At 50.5% G+C, this 22,115-nt stretch overlaps 1 protein-coding gene across 3 annotated transcripts; it reads left to right on the top strand.

Moving 5' to 3' along the window:
* The first annotated feature begins 867 nt into the window (after window positions 1-867).
* On the top strand, window positions 868-21,905 carry NAGA (alpha-N-acetylgalactosaminidase). Of its 3 annotated transcripts, XM_067559603.1 has the most exons (10): window positions 937-982; window positions 5,213-5,390; window positions 10,178-10,355; window positions 13,944-14,118; window positions 14,381-14,558; window positions 15,456-15,550; window positions 15,890-16,051; window positions 16,544-16,741; window positions 17,965-18,108; window positions 18,948-21,905. In XM_067559603.1, exons 3-10 carry the CDS (start codon window positions 10,201-10,203, stop codon window positions 19,128-19,130), a joined length of 1,290 nt encoding a protein of 429 aa, XP_067415704.1. In that variant the 5' UTR covers window positions 937-982; window positions 5,213-5,390; window positions 10,178-10,200; the 3' UTR covers window positions 19,131-21,905. The 3 variants fall into 3 exon arrangements, with proteins under 3 accessions (XP_067415703.1, XP_067415704.1, XP_067415701.1); XM_067559602.1 differs by lacking the exon at window positions 5,213-5,390 and having other exon boundaries at window positions 868-982; XM_067559600.1 differs by lacking the exons at window positions 937-982; window positions 5,213-5,390 and adding an exon at window positions 9,757-9,841.
* Window positions 21,906-22,115: the final 210 nt, after the last annotated feature.

The following is a 22,115-nucleotide window of genomic DNA, read 5'->3' as shown; positions in this document are numbered from 1 at the left end:
GTTATTGGGTTGGAGAAATCTAATTAGAGAACATACCACCAGTCTGGAGTCCTTACCTTGCTTCTTGACAGTCTGTCCTGAGGCTGGCACACATGGTTGCAAGCCACTCCAGGCAGTAGGACAGTATCTATCCTCACAACGTCCCTGTGAGGTTGGGAAGAGCCATTTTACATATGGCGAACAGAGGCACAGAGAGACTCAGGTCCAGATCTTTAAAGGTATTTAGGGATCTCTCTGCCTTTGTTTCTACCAAAATATCTTTGAGGCCCTGGGCCTTGCCCAAGCTCATACAGGAAGTCTAGCAGAGGAGGGGACTGTACTGTAACCACTAGACCATTGCATGGGTGGGGGACAGAGAATGAGCACACAGCCTCATACAGTGGGACCCCGGTCTCTAGGTTCTACCATATTGTTTACAACTAATAATAATAGGGCCTTCAGGAAACGCGATACTCTCTAAAGGGTGAACACTGTGTCTGCCAGGACTGACTAAATACCTTTGTTCTTGCCCTGGCCCGCCAGCAGGCTGAACAATCGCAATCCTGCCTCTCCACTGCCCAAGCCAGCCGTGCTGCTCTATCAAGGTGGGTCATCCTGGGCCGGTGCACGCTGAGTCCCGACGCAGTGCCCAGTCGGGAAGCTGAGGGTTACGGGGCGGGCGTTGTTCTGCTGCCTCCTCAGCTCAGAGGCAGGAAGAGCCTTTGCCGCGCGCACTGTCGGACAGGAGTGGCCGCGGCGCCACTCCTCCAACGAGCCGCATCTGCACAGTCACGCGCCTGCCTGGCTTACGGCTTTCCAAAAAGTAACCAAACCGGCTAGTCAGGTGATCAGCTTAGCCTGGGCCTGCCAGCCGGGCCGGGCAATCATCACGTGATCAGCGCTAGTCACTGATCACCTGACTAGCCGGTTTGGTTACAGAGCTCCCTTCCCGGCAGAGGAGATCAGTTGCTTTGTTGCTACCAGGCGACCGGATCCTCCCCGGGTAAGTGAGCTGGGGCGGGCAAGCTCTGGCCTCCGGCTGCAGGCGCAGGTGGGGTTTCGGCGCTGGCGCGCTCCGCTAGCTGGCTGGTGGAGGTGTCTCCCTCCTGTGGCTGATCGCTCACCCACTGCTCCACGAAGCGGACGGAGGGTACAGAGCCAGACAGATCCTGCCGTCCAGGAGCCGGGGGGAGGGCGGAGAATGATTTTTTTAAAATGCTGCTTCTTCCTTCACTCCGAAGGCGGCGGCGGCGGCTTGGTAGTGGGGTAGGTGGGTGGGAGTCCCTCGCTGTGCAATCTTACAAGGGCTTTGGGACCGTGCAGGCTGCAAGGTGCTGTAGATCTGGGCTGTTAGTTCTGCAGCTCTTCTCCCTCCCTACCCGGAACGTGGCCGTGTGCATGTGTTTCTCTCCGGGCGCTTAGTTTCCTCCTGTGGTTGATTAGTTTGAATCGGTTCTGTAGATGCAGACTGTTCCATTAACACGGTCCCTGCGATGTTCCCGACCGTGTGAGACTGGAGTTGTTTTATGATCACTGCCTAGCCAGGCGATAAGGTGCAAAAATACCATCCTGCCATTCAGATTTTCTTTTGTTTCCCTGGGGAGGCGTGCCAATTGTCTAGTACCAGAAAGCAGAGCGCTCTGTTTAACTGAAGAGTAGGTACAGTGCAGCAGTGGTGCAAGCTCCACAGGTGCACTTGAATCCTCTCCGCTTCCTGCCTTAATGTACCTATGGCAGGGCCTCCCCTCAAGATGAAAAAATAACCTTTGTTTGCACAAAGCTGGGGAGCGGCTGCTCCTAATGTGAACATTCAAATGCAAATGCAGACAAGGGGGCTCACGGTTGGTGTCAGGAGTGTTTACCCCTCTCTATATGACCCCTGTCACTGTAATACCTGAGTGCCTCACCATCTTTAATGTATGTATCCTCACAACATCCCTGTTAGGTAGGGAAGTGCTAGCATCCCCATTTTTCAGATGGGGAATGGATGCACAGAGAGATCAAGTGACTTGCCCAAGGTCACACAAGAAGTCTGTGGCAGAGCAGGAATTTTGTTACTAAAGTTTTGATCATTGAGTTGGGGAGCATGAACAGTCCCATGTGACTTAAGGAACCAGTAACACACCCTGAGCAGTGAATAATTGAAATGAATAGTTCACAATCACCCCATTGGCTAGCATATGTTCATTGGACAATTATGAATAATAAATATGAGTCAAAATTGTGGCTAATTCCTGAAGCCAGGATCAAATTCATTAGCTATGTTGTTCATAGTGAATACTTCACTCCACTCTAGACCTGCTTAATTCTTGGCCTCTGCTGAGACTGCCAACAAGAAAGTCAGTTTGTGCAAGCTGTGTAGGTGATTTTTTTTGTAATGTGAGCATCTGTCCCAGTAGGAACTGGACTGAGACCCTCCAATGCTCCACACAGCTCACAGAACAGCCATCAGATGGTAACAACTTGCAGTCGCTACTGACTTGGCATATGCCAAGTAAACTAAAAGTTAAAGGCTCCGTGTCCCCATTCTCCAGGCCTCTGAGCTGCCTATCCTGTCATTCTAAATATGTTTAGATTGCTACTTTTTCTAAGGTGGGGTCCTCAACCTTCTCAGATCTTTGAGGATATTTCCCAATTTTATATGAGGAGAGAGTGCAAAACCCAGTGCCCATTAAAGTCAAGAGAAAGATGCCTGTTGATTTCCCTGGTGTTGGATTGGGCCCCTAGGAAGGAGCGGTGTGCTAGGGACTTGCAGCTGTATTAAAGAATTTAGGGGGCACATTCAACATATCCAGGATCGTATTGTGATATCAGTGGGAGTTTTGTGCACAACTCAAAGCTAGAAGATGATCCTGTGCTTTTAAAGCAGGGCACATCCCAGTCGTTTCTTTAACATGTCGCCTTTATCAGTAAAAAAAAATAACACTTTGCACTTCTGTGGTGCCTTCCCTTTTGAAGGCCTCAAAGCACTAGAGAAACATTAATGCAGAAAGCTTCACAATCCCCTGTGAGAGGTAAATGTTCTTGTCCCAGTTTAGAGATGGGGAAAGTGAGGCCAGTGGATCTGGGCCAGAGAGACTTGCCCAAGATCGCACAGCATGTCAGTGGCAAAACTAGGGACATGTCTCCAGCCAGTCCTGTGCTCCAGCCACAGACCACAGAGTTCTGCTTCCCTTTTCTTTTTATCGTCTGTGCAAAGGTGCTGCCTACACACCACTTTTCTTTTAACGTTCAGTAAAAGCCTAACCTCTTAATACGCTGTAAATCATTTTCTCCTTCATGTTGGGGGAAGGGCGGAGGGGAGACTTTATGACCTGGAGAGCCAGATCATACTTGCCTGGTGGTGGGTGAGCTGCAGGTGCATGCTCAGGGACAATTTGGATTGTGGCAGGTGAAAAGGTAGGTATTTCTACCTTTCACTAGCCCAATGAGTTTGGTGAAATGGTTACAATCTGGCTCATGTTAAAATGCCTACATTTTTCCCAAAGGAAACACATTGCTTTATGTGCACTAGATTTCGATTCGCTACTGTTCACCCTTCATTAATGCCAGTTTACCCCATACAGATTCCAAATGCACCTGACTTCTGACCTCCACTGCACCTCCACTGCTTGCTGTTTTTACCCTAGATTTGCTACACAACTCTGGCAGTACAATTTGGTCCTGACAAGTAGTATCCCCTCCCCACCTATTCCAGTCCACATGGACCTTCCTGTGCAGAAACCATAATAGAATCATAGAAATGTAGGGCTGGAAGGGATCTTGAGAGGTCACCTAGTCCAGCTCCTGAGTCCCTGTGCTGAGGCAGGACCAAGTAAACCTAAACCATCCTTAACAGGTGTCTGTCGAACCTGTTCTTAACAGCCTCCAATTACCCATATGTGCCTAGGGTAGCCCATTTCAAAATGCCAAGATCAGGGCAGGCTGCAAAAGGAGAGCAGATTCTTCCAGAACTGGTGGCTAACATTGAAGTTAGATTCACCAACCAGCCACAAACAGTCCTCATGATTTCTCACACTGGTTATCAAGAAGCACCACGAAAGAAATACACAGCCCCCTTTACTGCATTTCAATCTCTGGCTCCCAATCAGCGCTTAGGTGCAGTAACAAGATAAGTTATTTTAAAAAACTCTATTCACTTTACCAAAATGTTCTTCTGATCCCCAAAGGGTTAGCCACATTGCCAGATCAACATAGGTTTGGTTCTTACCTAAAATACCACCCTGCCAGCCAATTCTTTAGTATCTAAATTAAAAGTTTATTAGAAAAGAAATGGAGAGGTGTTAAATGATAAAAGCCATCAGATACATACAAATGACTTCAAAGTCCATATATATCAGGTTCTTAGTATTGTGGAGTTTGCAGGCTGGTACAGTTCCTCTGGATTAACATCCAGTATCTGGATGGGTCTCAGTCCTTTGTTTCACAGTTTCAATTGTAGAGATGTTGATTCAGAGGTAAGAAACAGGAATGAAGACAAAATGGAGATGGTGAAGCTGCATGTTATAGTTTCTGCCATGTGGCCTATACATTCTATGTTTCAAATACAAGCCCACAGCACATGGGCACTGGGCAGGGAAAAGCTCTAAGAGTTCCTGTCCACAGGCATGTCCTACATATCCTGATGACTCATAGGCATAGCCCTGGCGTCTTGCCCTGGGCTCATTGTATAGCTGATGGCCCTTGACTGCCCTCAATCAGGCTAGACAGTGCTGCGTCTAATCTTTTGGGGCGGGGGTATCACCCAGTAGCACAGCACAAGTTTTAGATACAGAAATATCACACACATTCATAGCTTACAATACAAAGATGATACACACATAGATGAGCTTGTCATATTCAGTAAATTGTAACTTTTCCAATGATCTCTTACATGGCATATTTTGTGAGATTTGTTATAATTTTGCAATATTGATATCAATAATATTATAAATGGTCATCCCTAATGCAGACTGCATCACAGGTGGAGATTCCGCAACCTCTCTTGGAAGCCTATTGCAGAGCTTAAGTAGCCTTATAGTTAAAAAGCTTTTCCTAGTATCTAACCTAAATCTCTTTTGCTGCAGATTAAGCCCATTGCTTGTCCTACCTTCAGTGGATGTGGAGAACAGCTGAGCACCGTCCTCTTTATAACAGCCCGTAACATATTTGAAGACTGTTATTAGGCCCCTCCTCACTCTTCTTTTCTCAAGACTAAAGATGCCCAGTTTTTTAACCTCTCCTTTCCTCATAGGTCAGGTTTTCTGTATCTTCTACCATTTTGTTGCCTTTCTCCGAACTCTGACCAATACTCCAGCCAAGGCCTCAACAGCACCGAGCAGAGCTGAGCTGAGTGAGGTTTTCATAATATGGACCCATCTGCTCAGGGAATAATGGGACCTGCTGTGCTTGATTCCATCTTATTTATCTAGGTATTTATAGTGTGTCTGTTGCCTTGGTGTCTGCAGCTAAAGTTACCACCCAAACAAAAAAAAAGAGCAAATATACAGGTCTGAACAACTGTAATTTCCTCCCTGCTGTCCATGTGCCTCTCTCTGTGAACTTGTGGCTCCTTCAAGATTCGATGCCCAATCTCTAAACTAGTTTTACACCTTGTTAAACAGAAAGGGGAAGCCTAGAGGCAGCTGCCCAGACCTCTGCCCCAGCTTCCCCTTTCTGTTCCATTCAGACCAAGTTCCTCTTTCTAGTGTAGGGCCTTGCTTTGCTTGCCCAACAGCACGTGTCTGTCTGTCACTTTTGAGCCCTGCACCTGACCAATTCCAAATTTCAGGGAATGTTCTAGGAGTCAGTGGTAGAACCCGACTGATGTGGGTGAAAACCAGAAACGCCTCATTTCCACTAGTCGCAGGCCAACAGAATGCCCATTTGGTGCTGCAGGCAGAGGAAGCTCTGGTGCCCTCTGGTAAGCTGCTGCCTGTACATAGAGCAGACAGGGTCAGCCACACTTTTCATTCCTTCTGTAGGCTGAGCTGTACACTCAGCCGGGCCTCTTCCCCACTGTGGCTATTCCCTTCCCTAGCAAGGCCTCTCAGCCCCCTACTCCAGCCAGAGACCCCACTCTAGCAAGTGCCCAGCTGGGCCTTTGTTTGCACATGGATTACACGCACAGCTTGGCCTACACGAGCAAGAAGTGCATGACCTTCTAGGATGACTGCCTTGCCACCCTGTTTTTCCAGCACCTTACCAAACACCCCCTGATGGGATGGATGTTCCTCTCGTTGTACTCATGGTGGCTCTCTTGAATTGCGCAAACAGGCCCTGAATCATCCCTAAAGCAGTGGAGAACCCAGTGCAGGCAAGACAGCTGGACCCTCCCCTATCCTGGAGTCTCTGGGGACTGGTTTAGCCCCTTGTGCAGGTTAAGCTGCCCTTGGGACTGTCTTCCCTTGTGCCCTGGATCTCACAGGCAACTGGTAAATATCTGGGATGTAGGAAAGCCCCTGCTGCTCTCCTGCACTAAAGATGGGGAGGTGCAGAGCCAGCTCTGTGCTCGCCAAGGAAGTCCTCTATGCTTGAGCTGTTCCCTAGCTGTGCCAGGCTGCTGCTTTGCTTTATTCGGTGTCTCCCCTTCTGACTTTTGGCAAATAGCACCCACAATTTGTCGTGGTCACTAACCTAAGAAGAGAGGGGTAGAAGATCCACAGGGAGCAGATGAGGAAGAAAGTACTATTTTTACACTGCTGTGTTCAACGTTGTCAATCCCAAACATTCAAGAATCATGAGTCAAGCCCCCAAAATCATGAGATCATGAATCATGAGATTTTTAAAAAGTATTAAGTGTGGGGTTCTTTCTGTTTTTGGGGGCCATAGCTTTTAGGGGTCACGTTTTCAAGCTTTTCTCTACAACCATGAAGGCTAGAGATATAGGGTTTTGTTTGTTTGTTTTGTTTTTGTTTTTTAAATGAAAGCCAAGCATCTCACATCATCATATCAGCTGGGACTTGAAGGAAAGCACCAGATATATTAAGAGTTGCAACACAGCTGCACAGGTTGATGACACTGCATTTTTTCTAACCACAACCACATTTTAAATATTTAAACGCTTGATGCAAGCCCTTTAGAACTTCTTTCCATGAGCTATAAACACTGTGTTGTGTAGATGATCTCAGAACCGAGTTAGAAGGCTGGCAGCCTGTCTGTACCAGTGCTTCCATCAGTGCTACTACAATTGGGAGCAGCCATGGGAAATATTTAGGAAAAGGCCTAGTTTTGACAGGACCACCCAGATACAGGCAGTTTGCCCCGGACGCCCGTTTGAAACTGAGTGGCAGTGAGACCTGGCCTGTTGGGTTTCAGTGTCACTCATGGGATTTGACCTGGTGGCCCCTCCAACATGAGGGCCAAACCTGAATGGCTCGGTTACCCCATGGGCCAGGTTGCAACACCTGGAGAAGGGAGCTGAGCCTAGACCCGTGGGACAGGAGCTGAGTCGCTGCTGTGGGGTGAATGTGGTCTGCCCTCACCTCCAACCTGCTCCTACCCCTTGGACTGCCCTCATTGGACTGTAATTTTTTTTTTAAAGGGAGGGCCTCAGTTTCAGATTTTGCCCCAGGCCTCCCAAAACCCTCTGTTCAGCCCTGAGTGTCAGCACCCCCCAAAGGGAACAGTCAGGAGTGAAGAATGGGTGAAGCATAGTGCAGGGCAGATTGTGTAGGAACAGGAAATGAGAGCAGAAGTGGAGTCTGAGGTTATCAAGCGTTTGGGGGGCCAGGGGAAGCTTGAGCTTTATGTGGAAGATGATGGGGAAAACCAGTGCAGACTCAAGAAGGGGGAAAGACATGAGACCAGCGGAAGGAAAGGAAGACTATCCAGGCAGCCAAGTTTTAAATGGATTTGAGGGAGGAAGCAGAGGATGGCTAAAGAGGAGGAAGGTGCTGTGGTCAAGACAGGGATTACTCTAGTGCATAGACTAATACCTTGGCAGGGGAAATGGAAACGGAGAGACACAGTTTGGACATACAGTGCAGATAAGCAGCAGGATCTGACTGTGTATACAGTGCAAACCAAAGCAAATACACTTATTCCACTCCACCTACTATAGAAAGTCACCTAAGGCAGAGGTGAGGATTAAAGACTAGAAAAAATCAAGCCAAAACAGGAAAGACGGGGGCTGCCAAGTAAATGGGTGTATTTAAAGGCACCCCACCCATCCAGATCTCCAGTGTGATCTACTGGGAAGCATTTTTCCTCACTGCTCCTGTCTGGGGTATCTCCCAGCACGGCTCATCTGGAACGAGCACAAAGTGGGCTTCTTTACTGAAGCTGCTGAACACAGACTGACTCTGTGGTTGTCTCTGGCTCTGTAACTACCTGACTGGCCAATCACAGCCTGTGCTGCCTGTAGCCCCTCCTCCCCAGGGTATATTTACACTGCATTGTAAACCTAGGCGTGTGAGGCCTGGTCTTGTGGACTCTGTGTTTCCAAGGCTGTGTTGGAGAGCCTACACGGCATTGTAATCCTGGACTTACACTTGCTGGACCCGAGTCTCTCAGCCCTGCTAATGTGTCCATGCTGCACCATGCCGACCTTCTGACTCAGGTCTGCAGCTTGCGTCATGTCAACACTGCAGACTGACAGGGCTTGGACCCAAGTCACAGCAGGACCTGGCTCTGATCCATCCCTCTAGCAGAGTCCTAGGACCCAGGTCCTGCACGCTTGCTGACTCGAGTCAGACAGATTTGTCTGTGGACAGAAGTGGGGCGTGGACTCAAACATGAGTCAGAGCCCAGGCTTCTCATGATGTGTAGACATACCCCCCACCCCCAATAGCCTGCAGTACCCTGTGGTTGAGCTTTTTATCACGTGTTTGTTGCCATCACACTTGTGGCCCAGGATTAATAAACAGCAAAAGCCTTACAGCCTTGAGCCGGAGAACAGTGTGTCCCCCTCAGGACAGCAGAAGCAGAGAGTTCACCAACAGCTCAGCAAAAGCCAATGGTCCAGCACAGAGAGCATATTGGGAGTGTGTGTGTCACTGAACTGCAGTACTGGTGAGCCTGCGTTCAGGACATCGGCGTGCATTGGACCATTGCTACTGGATAATGGCACAGGAGTCCACAGGGGCACCACCTGTATGTGATACAGTGGTGCATTGGAGTGCAGGTGGCACCAATAACATGCTGTGGGTCCAGAAAGGGCATTTGGGACTCAGCCATTTTGTTATGGCAGCCTGGAAGGTCTGGGGAGTAATGGAAATGCAGGAAGATTGCTGGGCAAACTGGAAAATCAGGTTAAGATTTTGTCAAGGCGATTTTTGATAAAAGTCACAGACAGGATGCGGGCAATAAACAATAAAACACGGAAGCTGGAGCCCTGCCGCCTGGGACTGACAACTGGGCTGAAGTCATGGAGGTCATGTAAAGTCATGGAATCTGTGACCTCCATGACCAGCTCAGCCTTAGGAATGAATCACTGAGATGGGACCTGACACCATGGTGCTTGGATGGGTGTGTGGGGCAGGGTGCAAGTGTCTTGCTCTGGTGCTTTGGGGGTGCAGTGCACTGGTTACTAGATGATGGCATAGTGGGCACAGGTAGAATTTATGATGCCGCACAGGTGGGATGTTGGTATATTAACATACAGCATTACAGTCACAGCTCTGAGGTACTCACGGATTGCTGTACTAGTGGTGGTGTTTGTGGATGAACTCTCAGGCAACTGGACTAGAGGGAAGAGGAAGTGGGGATGTGGAAGTAGGGTGACCAGATATCCCGATTTTATAGGGACGGTCCCGATATTTGGGGCTTTTTCTTATATAGGCACCTATTACCTGTCCTGATTTTTCGCACTTGCCATCTGGTCACCCTATATGGAAGGAACCCTAACACCATAATGAGTGGATGATACAACCTCCCTTCCAAGGTAAACAAAGCCAGAGAGGGATAACTAACAACTAGAGCCACCACAGGACCCTACACAAATCCATCGGCTGCGGTGGCCCAGATCTGATGATAAAGTTGTGGTATATGCGAGGGCCATGATTTGCACAGGGCTGGGTCAGGGGAGTGGGCTGGACATACCATATCTCATCATATTCCTCCTCACTCTGTCTGTGTGTGGTGGATGGGTGGGGGGAGCCCTGCTACACACTGGATGACAGGCTACAGAGGGAGAATCCCCCTATCGGACACCTTTGATTTCTGGGGCAGGAGAGGGCTCTTTCCACTGAAAGGTTTTTCTCTTTCTCTCTCTTATCAGCATTTATCCCTCGCTCCAGAGCAATGAAGTTGGCAGCCTTTGTCTCTGGCCTGGCCCTACTGACCTGTGCCCTGGCTCTGGAGAATGGGCTCATGCGGACGCCCCCAATGGGCTGGCTGGCATGGGAGAGATTTCGCTGCAACACTGACTGCAAGACGGATCCTGACAACTGCATCAGGTGAGCGAGGCAGTGCCAGGGGCTGCTCCCAGAAGCACTGCCTGGTGAGAAGAGGGAGGGCGGAGAAAGGGCACACCACCCCCACGATTGACACCTGTTTGGCTCGCCCTGCAGCCGCCGGCCCCATGAAGAGCTCCCATGCTTCCCCTCTTTGTGTCCAGGGCTAAAGCCTTACCTTTCTGTAGTGCTCTGTTTGAATAGCTTCGCTGCTTGGGAGAGCAAAGGCAGAGGGGGATCTTTGAACCTTGGGCTGAGCCAGTGCCCCTCTCCGCGTGCTCCGTCTCCTTCCCACCTCACTCAAGGACACCCTGAGCGAGCAGCGCCAGTATCCCCCTCCACTCCATCTCCTACCGCCATTCAGAGATACTCTAGGCAGAGTTAGCCTCCTGTCCCCCACACTCCATCCCCTCTCTCCCCATTCAGAGACGCCTCAGGCAGAGTCTTCCCCTCCTACGCTCTATCTCCTGCCCGCCCCTCTCTGTCTCAGCCCCCGGACATGAGTCCCACACCTGCACCCCCACCCGCTGTTTGGCAGCTGGGAGAGACAAAAGGAGTGGGTGGTAGGCAGGGGGGAGACGAGGCATTTGGGAGCAGGAGCTGGGTTGTGCCATGGCACCTGGCTCAGGAGGATCTGAGGTGAGAGAACCACACTCATGTCACGCGTGACTCAAGTCGGATGTGAGGCAAAGATCACTAACACCTGCACTAGCTGATCTCCGAGCTGTGAAGAGTCCTTTTCAAACGTGGCAGAAGCGATTGAAGGACGGTGGGACGTGCCACACTGGGCCAGGACACTGGTCCCTCTCGTCTATCTCCCACCCCTAGCAGCACCGCAATCTCAGGCTTCAGCGGAGAACTTAAATGGTCATAACATGCTTAATTGTGTGATATCACATCCTGGAGGGACACCTTTTCCTGGCCCCAGCTGTGGGGTCGGGATGGTGTGTTCAGCTTGGGACCTGAATGCACAGGGTTGACTTCCCTCCTAATTGTACTCCAGCTGGTGTCTCTGCGTTTGCTGTTCTTATCCATGAAAACATAGGATCTCATTTGGGAATCTCCTGTCTGGCAGATGGGATCCCAGCAGAACTTTCAACACCTCTCCTAGAAATAAGACACTTTTTCTTTTTCTGAGAGGGGATGGACAATGTTTCCTCTCACTCCAGCAACAGAAACACACCCACACACTGTGGTGAATCAGGGCACTGTTCATTCCTGTGCCGAGGCCCCCAAGAGCTACTATGCTTAAAGCAAAGCCTGTGGAACCATCCTGAGGTCTGAAACGTTATCAGCCCGACGTCCCTCTCTGCCCTGTAAAAGGATCAAGGCAGCCACTTCCCGGACACCCCTCCTCTTTCTTTGATCCTGCTGACAGTCAGGGAAGGTAGAGGATGACAAATGAGATAAGAAGGTGCTGTGTGGAGTGGTTGCAAAAGAGCTGTTAGGATCTGGAGCTGGGTGTTCTAGCACAGCACAGCACAGGCGGCCAATAGGAACCACTGATTTATATATAATAGGAATAAGCCAAGAGCATGTAATTTTTCACTTAGCCAGTCAATGTAATCTTACGTTCCTGTCACTGTGACCCTTGCACAACCTCCTTGTGGCCGTCCTGTGACAGCCCCTCACAGCATCTCATCTCAGATGGCAAGCTCTTCTGCACGGGCACATCTCCCAGCACAATGGAGTCCTGGTCTTGACTGAGATCTCTAGATGCTACTGTAAAACAAATAATAACTATAGCCGCTCCCTCTGAGGTGTGGACTAAGCCTCTCCCCATTCCTCTCTCTTGTGGCGCTTGCTTTCACCAATATTTGGAGCTTGTCCATTCTCCTTTTGCAGGTCAGCACCTGGGGCTTTTTTTCCTTGCTCCTTGCTGTGACTCCTTGCTGTGCCAGATACACGGAGATACCATTCCTTGAGAAATCAGTGACCACATTTACCAGCTGGTGGAAAGACCAGTAATCTGAGGACAATAAAGTAAATAAAGCAAAGGAATGGCGCACCCAAAATAACAGCACAACATAGGGGGACTTTATTAGGAACAGGAAGCTAGGATCTGGGGAAGAAAAGGGTTAAGGTAAACTAATAATTGATCAACATTGATAACTAAATCATTTCCCCACCTCCTAACACTCTGAAGCTCCTCCAGCCCCATCTTCCCAAGAAAGATGGTAGGCTGAGGTTGTATGTCCTGAGCTGGAGCATTGCAGCTCTGTGGCACAGGCCAACTTCAATAACAGTCTCCTTGCTTTTTTCTTCTCCCCTGGACAGGGCAGGGTCCTCTCCAGACTCCGGCTGGGCTCACTCTTCCCTGGTCCGGAATCCTCCTGGGGTCTTGATGGGCTCTTGGTAGCAGGTGCCGGGTTGGAGCTCTCTCTCTCTTGCTGGATGCTGTTCACTGGAGCTGCCTGATTCAAGCAGCTAGAGTTTCAGAGCAGTGGTATTTCAGCAGGGACTCCCGGATCTGCACGTCCTGCCTCTCTCCTTTGTGTAAAGTTGGGCTGACTGCCTCAGCAGCTGTGCCACCCTGGCTTGGCACTGATCCAACAGACTGCCTGACCAGACCCAAATCACCTCAGGGAGAAGCCTCCCAAGTACCTATTGTCCGCAGCAGGGGTTTCTAGCTCCTTCCGTCCCCTTCCCTAATTCCAAGCAGGCTGGGAACGGGGTGAGGGGACTTTGGTCGCAGTCTGAGTTATAGTCTGGGTGGGGTCCCCTGAGGCTCAGTCTGGAGCCCAGGAGTTGACAAACTCCAAGTGGGGGTTACGTGGCTGTCAAGGGAGAGGGAGAGACCCCCATCGACAATTCCTTGTTCTGTTCTGGGACCTTAGTAACGGGGAGAGATTGAGAAACGGGAGGGAATTTAAAGAACAAAACTGATGCTGGGGTTGGAGGGCATGATTTGAAAGGAAAAAGTGAAAGGACAAAATATGTCTGCACTGGCCTCACCAGGAGTGAGGAGGGAGCTAGCAACTATCAACAAACACATGAAGGGTGTAAACAGCAAGGCTAGTAAAGAGGGAAGAAGGTTCAGTGGTTACAGCCCTAGCCTGGGGACTTGGGAGCCCCAGGGTCAGTTCCCTGCTGCAACCTTAGCCTCCGTTCCCCATCTGTGAAATGGGGAGAATAGCCCGGGCCTGCCTCACAGGGGTGTTGTGAGGATCAGTGCATTACAGATTGTGAGGGGCTCAGATGCTACAGTCAGATGAGTGCCTGGGATAGAATTGTTCAGACTCCCAGAGACACAAGGAGGAGTAGCAGGAAACCGGTGGGCAAAGGAATAGACTCCCAGGAGAAGTGAACGTTGCTGGAGTCCTTTCAAACTGGACCGGAGCAAAGTCTTTCAGACTCTTCTGTAGAGACAAGAGCCCTGCCTTGGCAGTGACAGCGGAAGATGGAACCTAAAAGACCTTTCCGGTCTTGGTTAAAGATTGAATGACTCGTGATGGGTGAATGGCTTTTGTAGCAGCCTTTGGGGATAAAGAGGAGCAGCTGCTAAGTATTGTTTTTAGTAATGGCTTTGTTTGTGTCTTTTGTTACCTCTGCCTGCTCTGAGCCTGTTCTCTCTCCCCATCCCCGAGGCAGTGAGAAGCTTTTCGTTGACATGGTCGATCGTCTAGCCGATGATGGCTGGAAGGAGCTGGGCTACGTGTACGTGAACATAGATGATTGCTGGATGGCAAAGAAGCGGGACGCAGCGGGGCAACTGATCCCGGATCCCGAGAGGTTTCCCAGCGGGATCAAAGCCTTGGCGGATTACGTGAGCAGATTCTTTTGGTGCAAAGGCTGGATCCAGAGAGGGAAGGGGTGGGTGGGGAGCAGAGCGGGTTCCCAGTATTTCAACCACATCACATCGTGTGGCCTTGAGGCATGAGGTCAATGGGCGGAGAGATGTGAGAGGTGATGCTCTAGAACAGCTATAGCACTGTACACTCTGACATGTTCCCCTACAAACACACACCTGCCCCAAGGGGCAGCCAGGGGCTTTCAACCTCTCTCTCACAGCCTTCTCCTTCTCACAGACACACTCCCGGGGGCTAAAGTTGGGCATTTATGGAGACCTGGGCACTTACACTTGTGGGGGCTACCCAGGCACCACGCTGGACCGGATCGAACAGGATGCCCTGACCTTCGCGAAATGGGGGGTAGACATGCTGAAGCTGGATGGCTGCTACTCATCAGAGGAAGAGCAGGCCCAGGGTAAAGACTGCCTCCCAGGCTGTGTGGACTTGGAGCCATACCACTCGGTTACTGTCCTCAGTGTCAGAGAAACTGAGAGGACCTCTTTTCTTGATGCCAAAGCAGAGGCTGTCACAGCCTGTGAGCCATCCCAGATGGATGCTCCTGCACGTACCAGGGGAACGGGGCTGCCATCTCATTTCTGCTCTCCACCTCCATAACCCATTGCACTGATTCTCACGGTGTTTCCCATGGAGCACCAGAGGAAGTGGGGCCATGTCCGAGGACGCTGGTGGCACGTTTCAGGAAGGGTGTGCGGAAGTGGCTGACTGGGGTTTGGCAAAAGGCCGAGAACCCCTCTGCTAAAGGGCATGAACCCCTGTTGTGTTAGGTTAATTTCCTTGTGCCTCCCGTTCTGGATCTTCACATCCTAGCTAGGTCCCTAGTTGGGATTTTAGAAGGTATCCAAGATACACATGCATAGGATATTGTCTGGGGGAGCGGGGAGGGGATTGTCCATACTGGCCATAAGGCAGAGCTGTTTTTCTACAGAAATCCCAGTAGTGGCAGGAGTGTGGCTTGTCTTATGGCTCTGTGTTTTGGTGGGGGACCCTGTGGCTTGGCAGTGCTGATGGCAGGAAGATAGGTTCCAGCCGCAGAGTCTGAACCTGAGGGTGGAGAAGCCCTCAAATATTTGATGCTTAAGGAAGGCAGCTTCTGCTATTCTCCTTCCCTCCCCCACTCTCCACCCCTGAGCCTCTTTCTTTCTGTTTATGTGTCTCTTAAAATATCCCATTAAAAATACATGTAATTAGGGTCATCTGAGCAATTGATCCAGAAAGCGCTGTCATTTTCCCCCTGGGATGTAGGTCAGGGCCAGCCATCTCCTTGACCAACTGGATTTCTTGTCTCTCAAAGGCTACCCTAAAATGGCAATGGCCTTGAATGCGACAGGCCGTCCCATTGCCTATTCCTGCAGCTGGCCAGCCTATCAGGGAGGGCTTCCACCCAAGGTAAGGCTCACCCTGGCAGATCCTGGGGTTCCTTTGATTTTCCTCTAAGTGTCCCCTTGCCCCTTAGTCACTGGAATTCCCTCCAATCCATCCACCTCTTTTGGACACAAAGGCCCTCAGAACTGAGCAGCAATGTTCCCAGTGGGTCTCGCCAGTGGCTTCTGAGCTGGTGATGAGAAGTATAGTATGTGTGGGGAGGGGCGGCGGGTTGGTATGTTTTCCCTCTCCCCATTCCCAACCTTCCCCATGACAAAGATGCATCCCACAGCTCTGTGGGCACATCCCCTCTTTCCCATCCACCTGCTCTCCCCACCCGCCCTTATACCTTGCTCTCTTCAGGTGAACTACACCCTCCTGGGAAACATCTGTAACCTCTGGCGTAACTATGGTGACATTCAGGACTCCTGGAACAGCGTCCTCTCCATCGTGGACTGGTATTCGGCAAATCAGGATGTGCTGCAGCCAATGACTGGCCCTGGCCACTGGAATGACCCGGACATGGTAATCGTGGGCCGTGGATGGTGGAGAGGAGGGTCTCCAGGGGTTTCCTGTCTAGAAGTAGGTGGAGAATTGGAGATCATGGTTGGCAGGAATTCATTAACCCTTGGAACACCACAAAGAACTGCCTAACCTTTATACCACCCCTGATTAGCATCCCCCAGCCACTCTGAAAGGCCCTGACTAGAGTCTAGACTAGGGAAAAGGTGTGGGTTTAAACGTGTTAGTATTTTAATTAATGCATATTTAATATCGCTTAGCACCGAGCATAGATGGGGCTGGACATCTTTACGACCGTGTTAGCTAGGCATGCTCCACCCGTGGAGGAGGGAAACAGCTTGCCAGGATTCCAGTGCTCGCTTTCCCTGGGCTGGGTACTATTCCTGCCATTAAGAACAGCAGTTGTCTCGCTAATTTGTACCACCCTTCTGCTCTTCCACTCTCTCCCTCGTCGCCCGCACCCCGCTGCCTGGCTACTCCCCCTCTGCGCCGCAGCTGATCATTGGAAACTTTGGCCTCAGCTATGAACAGTCCCGATCCCAGATGGCCCTGTGGACGGTGCTGGCCGCCCCACTCTTCATGTCCACGGACCTCCGCACCCTCTCCCGCAGCTCCAAGGAGATCCTGCAGAACCAACTGATGATCAAAATCAACCAGGACGCCCTAGGAATCCAGGGACGCAGGGTCCTTAAGGTACAGGAGGGAGCGTTGGGAACCTGACAGCATAAGGGCCAGGAAGAGGGGAGTAGATGGGGGAACAGCCGTTGAGAAGGACTGGCTGTGGAGCTGAGGATTTATAGGGGTAACGTAATATTGGGGAGGCCTCCATAGGGGAAGGGTTGAACTAAGAAACGCTTTTTATAAATAGCTCTAGTTTTCTCCTTCATTCCCTCCCCACCAGACTTGCCTACTCCATTGGTCCTCCCGTTCCCTTTCTTCTCTCTTGGTTTTGAAAGGGTTCATCTAGGAGCTCTGGGATCAGATGAGTGATAGGAGGAAGGCCATCACACAGCTGCAATAATAGAAGATGAGGGTTGGAAGGAACCTCAGGAGGTCATCTAGTCCAACCCCTTCTCAAAGCAGGACTAATCCCAACTAAATCATCGCAGCCAGGGCTTTATCAAGCCAGGCCTTAAAAACCACTAAGGATGGAGATTCCACCACCTTCCTAGGTAACCCATTCCAGGGCTTCACCACCCACATAGTGAAAAAGTTTTTCTTAAAATCCAACCTAGACCTCCCCCACTGCAACTTGAAACCATTGCTCTTTGTTCTGTCATCTGCTACCACTGAAAACAGCCTAGCTCCATCCTCCCTGGAACCCCCTTTCAGGTAGTTAAAGGCTGCTATCAAATTCCCCCTCAGTCTTTTCTGCAGACTAAAATGCCTAGTTCCCTCAGCCTCTCTTCATAAATCTTGTGCTCCAGCCCCCTAATCATTTTTGTTGCCCTCCACTGGACTCTCTCCAACTTGTCCACATCCTTTTTGTAGTCGGGGGCCCAAAACAGGACACAATACTCCAAATGCGGCCTCACCAGTGCCTAACAGAGCGGAATAATCACTTCCCTCGATCTGCTGGCAATGCTCCTGCTAATGCAGCCCAATATGCTATTAGCCTTCTTGTCAATAAGGGCACACCGTTAACTCATATCCAGCTTCTTGTCCACTGTAACCCCCAGGTTCTTTTCTGCAAAACTGCTGCCTCCTGCTGACTGTGTCAGCGTCTGGCTGGGCACCTCATGCCCAACAGAGAGATTTGATCAGTGATGCTTCTAGGCCCCTGCAAGGGCAGATTCATGAGCCATCCTGGGAGCTGTCGCGTGTGTGGGGGAGCTGGTGGCAGTTGCAGGGAGAGATGCAGAGAAGCTGGAGATTCACCTAGACTCCTCTTTCTCCTCCCCCCTGTTCTTCCCTAGGAGAAGTCTCAGATTGAGGTGTTCCTGCGCCCGCTTTCCCACTCAGCCAGTGCCTTGGTCTTCTTCAGCCGGCGGACGGACCAGCCGTACCGCTACACCACCTCCCTCGGCAAGCTCAACTTCACGGCCAGCGCCGTGTACGAGGTGAGCAGGGAAAGCACAGCAGGGCCCATCCTGGTGCCCCTGCCGGGCAGTCCCCTTGTCTCCACAGAGTGGGCATCCCAGCCCCCAAGTTCAATCACAATGCCCTTGGATTCAGAGTCCCCCTCCTACTATCTGCCCCTGAATGTGGGATTTGTCCTGCCTCCTCAGCCTCGCACAACACGTAGTACTGTCGGGAGCCAAGCCCCCAAACCCACTTACGTCCACCCCCTGGGGCTGGGGCTCATCCCTTCCCTGGCACAGTCATGCCACGGATTCAAGTGCGCTCTGAATACTGCAGTCTTGAACCTGGGCAAGTGGGGCCTTCCTGTTGTAGGGGAGGAGCAACACCTACAAAGCTCCTGCCCGTCCTCGCTCCATGCTGGTGCTGTGGGCGTGGCGACCGTAGCAAATCGCTGACAAGCCTGGCTCAGTGACTTTGTTTGACTGTGTGCTTGCGGTGCCACTAGTCACAGCCTATTGGGCCGTGCTCCCTATGGAGCTCATAAGCTCAGTGGGTCAGGCTGCTCAGTGTGTGGATGAGAGATTTCGAGGAGACGATGGGGGCAGGGTTGTCACCTGTCCTGGGTTTCCTGGATCATCCTGACTCTTGGTTTGTAACTGGAGCAGATCCCCCTCCTGTAGCCCCATTGGGTGGGATACAGTACTCTGCCCTTGCTGTGCAGCAGTACTGTGCCCTGCTGAACAGCTGCTCATTGGGCCTGCCAGAGGGGGCTACACTTCCCGGGTGGATGAGAGATCCTAGTATGTAAATGGGGTTTTAAAGTACTTTGGGATGAGAGGTGCAATAGAAAGGCTGGCAACAACCCCATCTCTTCCAGGCACAGGATGTGTACAGCGGGGGGATCATCAGCGGCCTGAAGGCGGGACAGAACTTCACTGTTGTCGTTAACCCCTCTGGAGTAGTCATGTGGTACCTCTACCCCATAATGTACCTGGATCAGCCCTTGGACTTTGTCAGACAGCAGCCCCAGGGGTGGGGCTTCCACCCATTTGCACTGTGAATCCAATCCGAGGATGGGGGGTGGGGGGCGCCAGCTGTGGGTTTATCAAGCCCCTATGCGTACATTCCTCTCCAGCCAAGAGTGATTCCTGGGGGTGTTTCCACTACTGCACGGCGCTGATGTTTTGCTCGTTCACAGTGAGCAAGCTGATGATTTACACTTCACCTCTCAGTGCCTTGGTTTTCCTCTCCCTCATTCAGGGAGGATTGTTACATACCTCACAGCGTGATGTGAGGGTTAATTCCTTACTGATTGTAAAGTGCTTTGAGACCCTGCCACGGATGGTGCCAGCCAGGCGCAGAGCGTGGCCGCTGTTAGAATTTGCTAACTCTCAATACTTGAACACTTGGCTTTGATCCCTCTCTAGAGCAGTAGGAGCTGAAGAAAACAGCACAGCTCACTGAAGTGGTCATTTCCCCTAGATGGGCAATAGGGTCTTAGAGCTGATCTTCTGACATATCTATCATGAGGAGTGAGTCTTCCTGGAGGCACTATACAATCACATGTTCCATTTGGGGGGAACTTTTCTACCATTTCTTTTGCTTAGAAGCCTTCAATGATAAATTCCCCCAGGGGCACTCCTCCCTTTCCAGTTGTGAAAGTATTAGCTCCTACTAGGGGCAGCATTATTCTGAACCTAGAGCAGGGGCCTGGGAGTTAGAAGCTCCTGAATTTCAATGCTGCTTCTGCGCATAGCCTTTAGTAATCCCTGGGGTACGTCAGCACTACCTCTGCTCGAGTAGCACAGCTATGGGGCTGCTGCACTGTAGTGTAGACATGTCCTGCACTGTGGGATGGGGCTGTTCCACTGAAGCTGTTTAATCCGCCTCTCTCAGATGTGGCTCGGTTCATGGAAGAATTCTTCTGCCACATCAACAACAGGGGTTAGGTCAACCTAACTGCAGTGCTTAGGGTGTAAAATTTGTCACAGCCCTGAGCAATGTAGCTAGGTCGATCTAATTTTTAAGTGTAGACCATGCCTCAGTTTCCCATTCTGTAAATTGGGGACAATCTGCAGTTATGGGAGTGGTATTACTAGTAATGTTTAGCACTTAACATCTTCCAAATGCCCTACAAACAGGAACTTGATCATCACAAAATCTCATCTCGGGTGAGCCTTAATGTTCATATAGCCCTATTGCTGGATACTGATGCACAGAGGGGCTAGACATTAAATCAGGGGCAGAGCAGAAATTCAACAGGACTGTCTGGCTCCCTGGCTTCTGCACAACCCCTTCTGCTGCCTCTTTAGTTAGTTCTCAAAAGAGGGTGAAGAGTTAGTGTGCTCAACTGATTGATTACACCTTGTTATCACCATTAGAAAAACACCCCCACTAACTGTACACAGGTTTATTAGCTGAGAAAGCAGCAGTGTGCAGTGCCTGGCTGGGCTCAGACACACATGCACAGCCACTATTTTATCAAGCTGAGAATTGCCCCCATGTTAGCACTGGCATATCCAGGAACTGAGCTACTTGTTCCTATTGAAACAGCAACTGGGCCCCCCTCCCCGCTTCTCTAGCTCTCCTCGGATTTCTCAGGGAAAGGCAGCAGTGTACATATTTGTAAGTCTCCATGACAAACAGCCTTTTAGCCATTAATACGCTTTCAGGGGATAGGATTAGGAGGCTGGCACTTTCATTATGGGCCCCAGAGCCCCATAGGGCTGCAATCCATGGTGTGAAAGGGAACCCTGTCGGTCGGTATTACAGTGTAAGTTGTTCTAGAGAATTAAAGTTTGAATAATATATTTGTATTGGCAGAAGAGGAACTGTTGATAGTGGAATGTTGTAACAGGCAGGAAAACACCTTACCTTCTCCAGCCCAGCCAGGCACCAGCTTGGGAGGGGGTGGAGGGGCACAAAGGGACAGCAAAAGGGGGATACAGGCTTAGCTCCTCCCTCAGTAGTGGAAAGAATGTTTCAGAACACTTGGGGTCCCTTGATGCTGGATGAATGGGACACACTACAGCTTAGAGGTGGGGGGAATAGCAGATGCTAACTGGTGGTGAGGGGACTTTGAACAATGGCTCTAAGCTAGGCTTTTGCACACACCAAGTGCTGTAGGCAAATGGTTGCCCACTGCATTCCCCACCACCCCCACAGCGGGCTCGGATAAGTAACACCCATCTCGCTGCAGTACAATAGTACTGTTGATACAATGGGAGATGCCAGTGCTGCTGGTTGCTAGCAGCACTGGCCTTGGCCATTTTGGACCAAACTGCCACAGTCTTGTGCTAGGTGATCCCCCCCCGGCTGTAACTGAAACCTGTTTATGATTACACTACAAGCTGCAAGGCTGGCCTGAGGAGTTTGGGAGAATCTCTAGGTGCCCCCAGTCTCCTGGTGCAGAAGTAGAAGCCAGCTGTTTGTTCCTTTCCACTTCAGCCAGCTGATAGCATGGATTTCCACCTGTTTACATTTGCAAGGCTTTCTCTGCAAGGAAAAGGGCTACAAGACAGATGTTGTGCTCTCCCTGCACAGTTCCCCACTCCTAATCAGCAAGGAGAGCAGGGAGTGGCAGATGGTTTGCAGAACCAGCCAGGTGCCACTGAGAACTCTAAAACCTATGTTTTCTAAAGAAAATAATTGAAGGATTGATCACACTTTGTGCCTTTGCAAAGGAGTCCATTGTGCATGTCCGGAGCACTGTAGGCAGGACAGCATTTTCTAAATCTATTTTGTTTAACTAGAGAAGGGAATCACAGATCTGTTTTACTGTAACTGCTGCCTAAATAGGCAGCATAAAACATGTTACCAGCTACCGGGAGGTTATCACTCATACTTGTAATGTACCACCTCAGCCTATATATACAGTGCCATAAGACCCACCCTAGGAACTGCATACATTATAGAGGGCCACTGAAGAGCAGGAGCTAGTTTGCAAGTGATTATGGGGCAAGGTCAATTCTTAGTGAGGACTCAGCCTTCACTATACTCAAATTAGATTTTTTGCAATTAACAAGTCATCTCTTAAATCTGTAAC

Source organism: Emydura macquarii, unplaced genomic scaffold (assembly GCF_026122565.2).
Source record: "Emydura macquarii macquarii isolate MOO-44397 ecotype Brisbane River unplaced genomic scaffold, CSIRO-AGI_Emac_v2 contig_2205, whole genome shotgun sequence".
NCBI lineage: Eukaryota > Metazoa > Chordata > Testudines > Chelidae > Emydura > Emydura macquarii.
The sequence above is the reverse complement of the archived record's forward strand: the minus strand, read 5'-3'. Positions and strand labels throughout refer to the sequence as shown.

Coding starts and splice junctions, on each gene's coding strand:
- NAGA (XM_067559600.1), top strand. CDS start 9,820: ATGATACAACCTCCCTTCCAAG. Junction 10,356..13,943: donor GATCCTGACAACTGCATCAG/GTGAGCGAGGCA, acceptor TCCCCGAGGCAG/TGAGAAGCTTTTCGTTGACA. Junction 18,109..18,947: donor CGGCCAGCGCCGTGTACGAG/GTGAGCAGGGAA, acceptor CATCTCTTCCAG/GCACAGGATGTGTACAGCGG.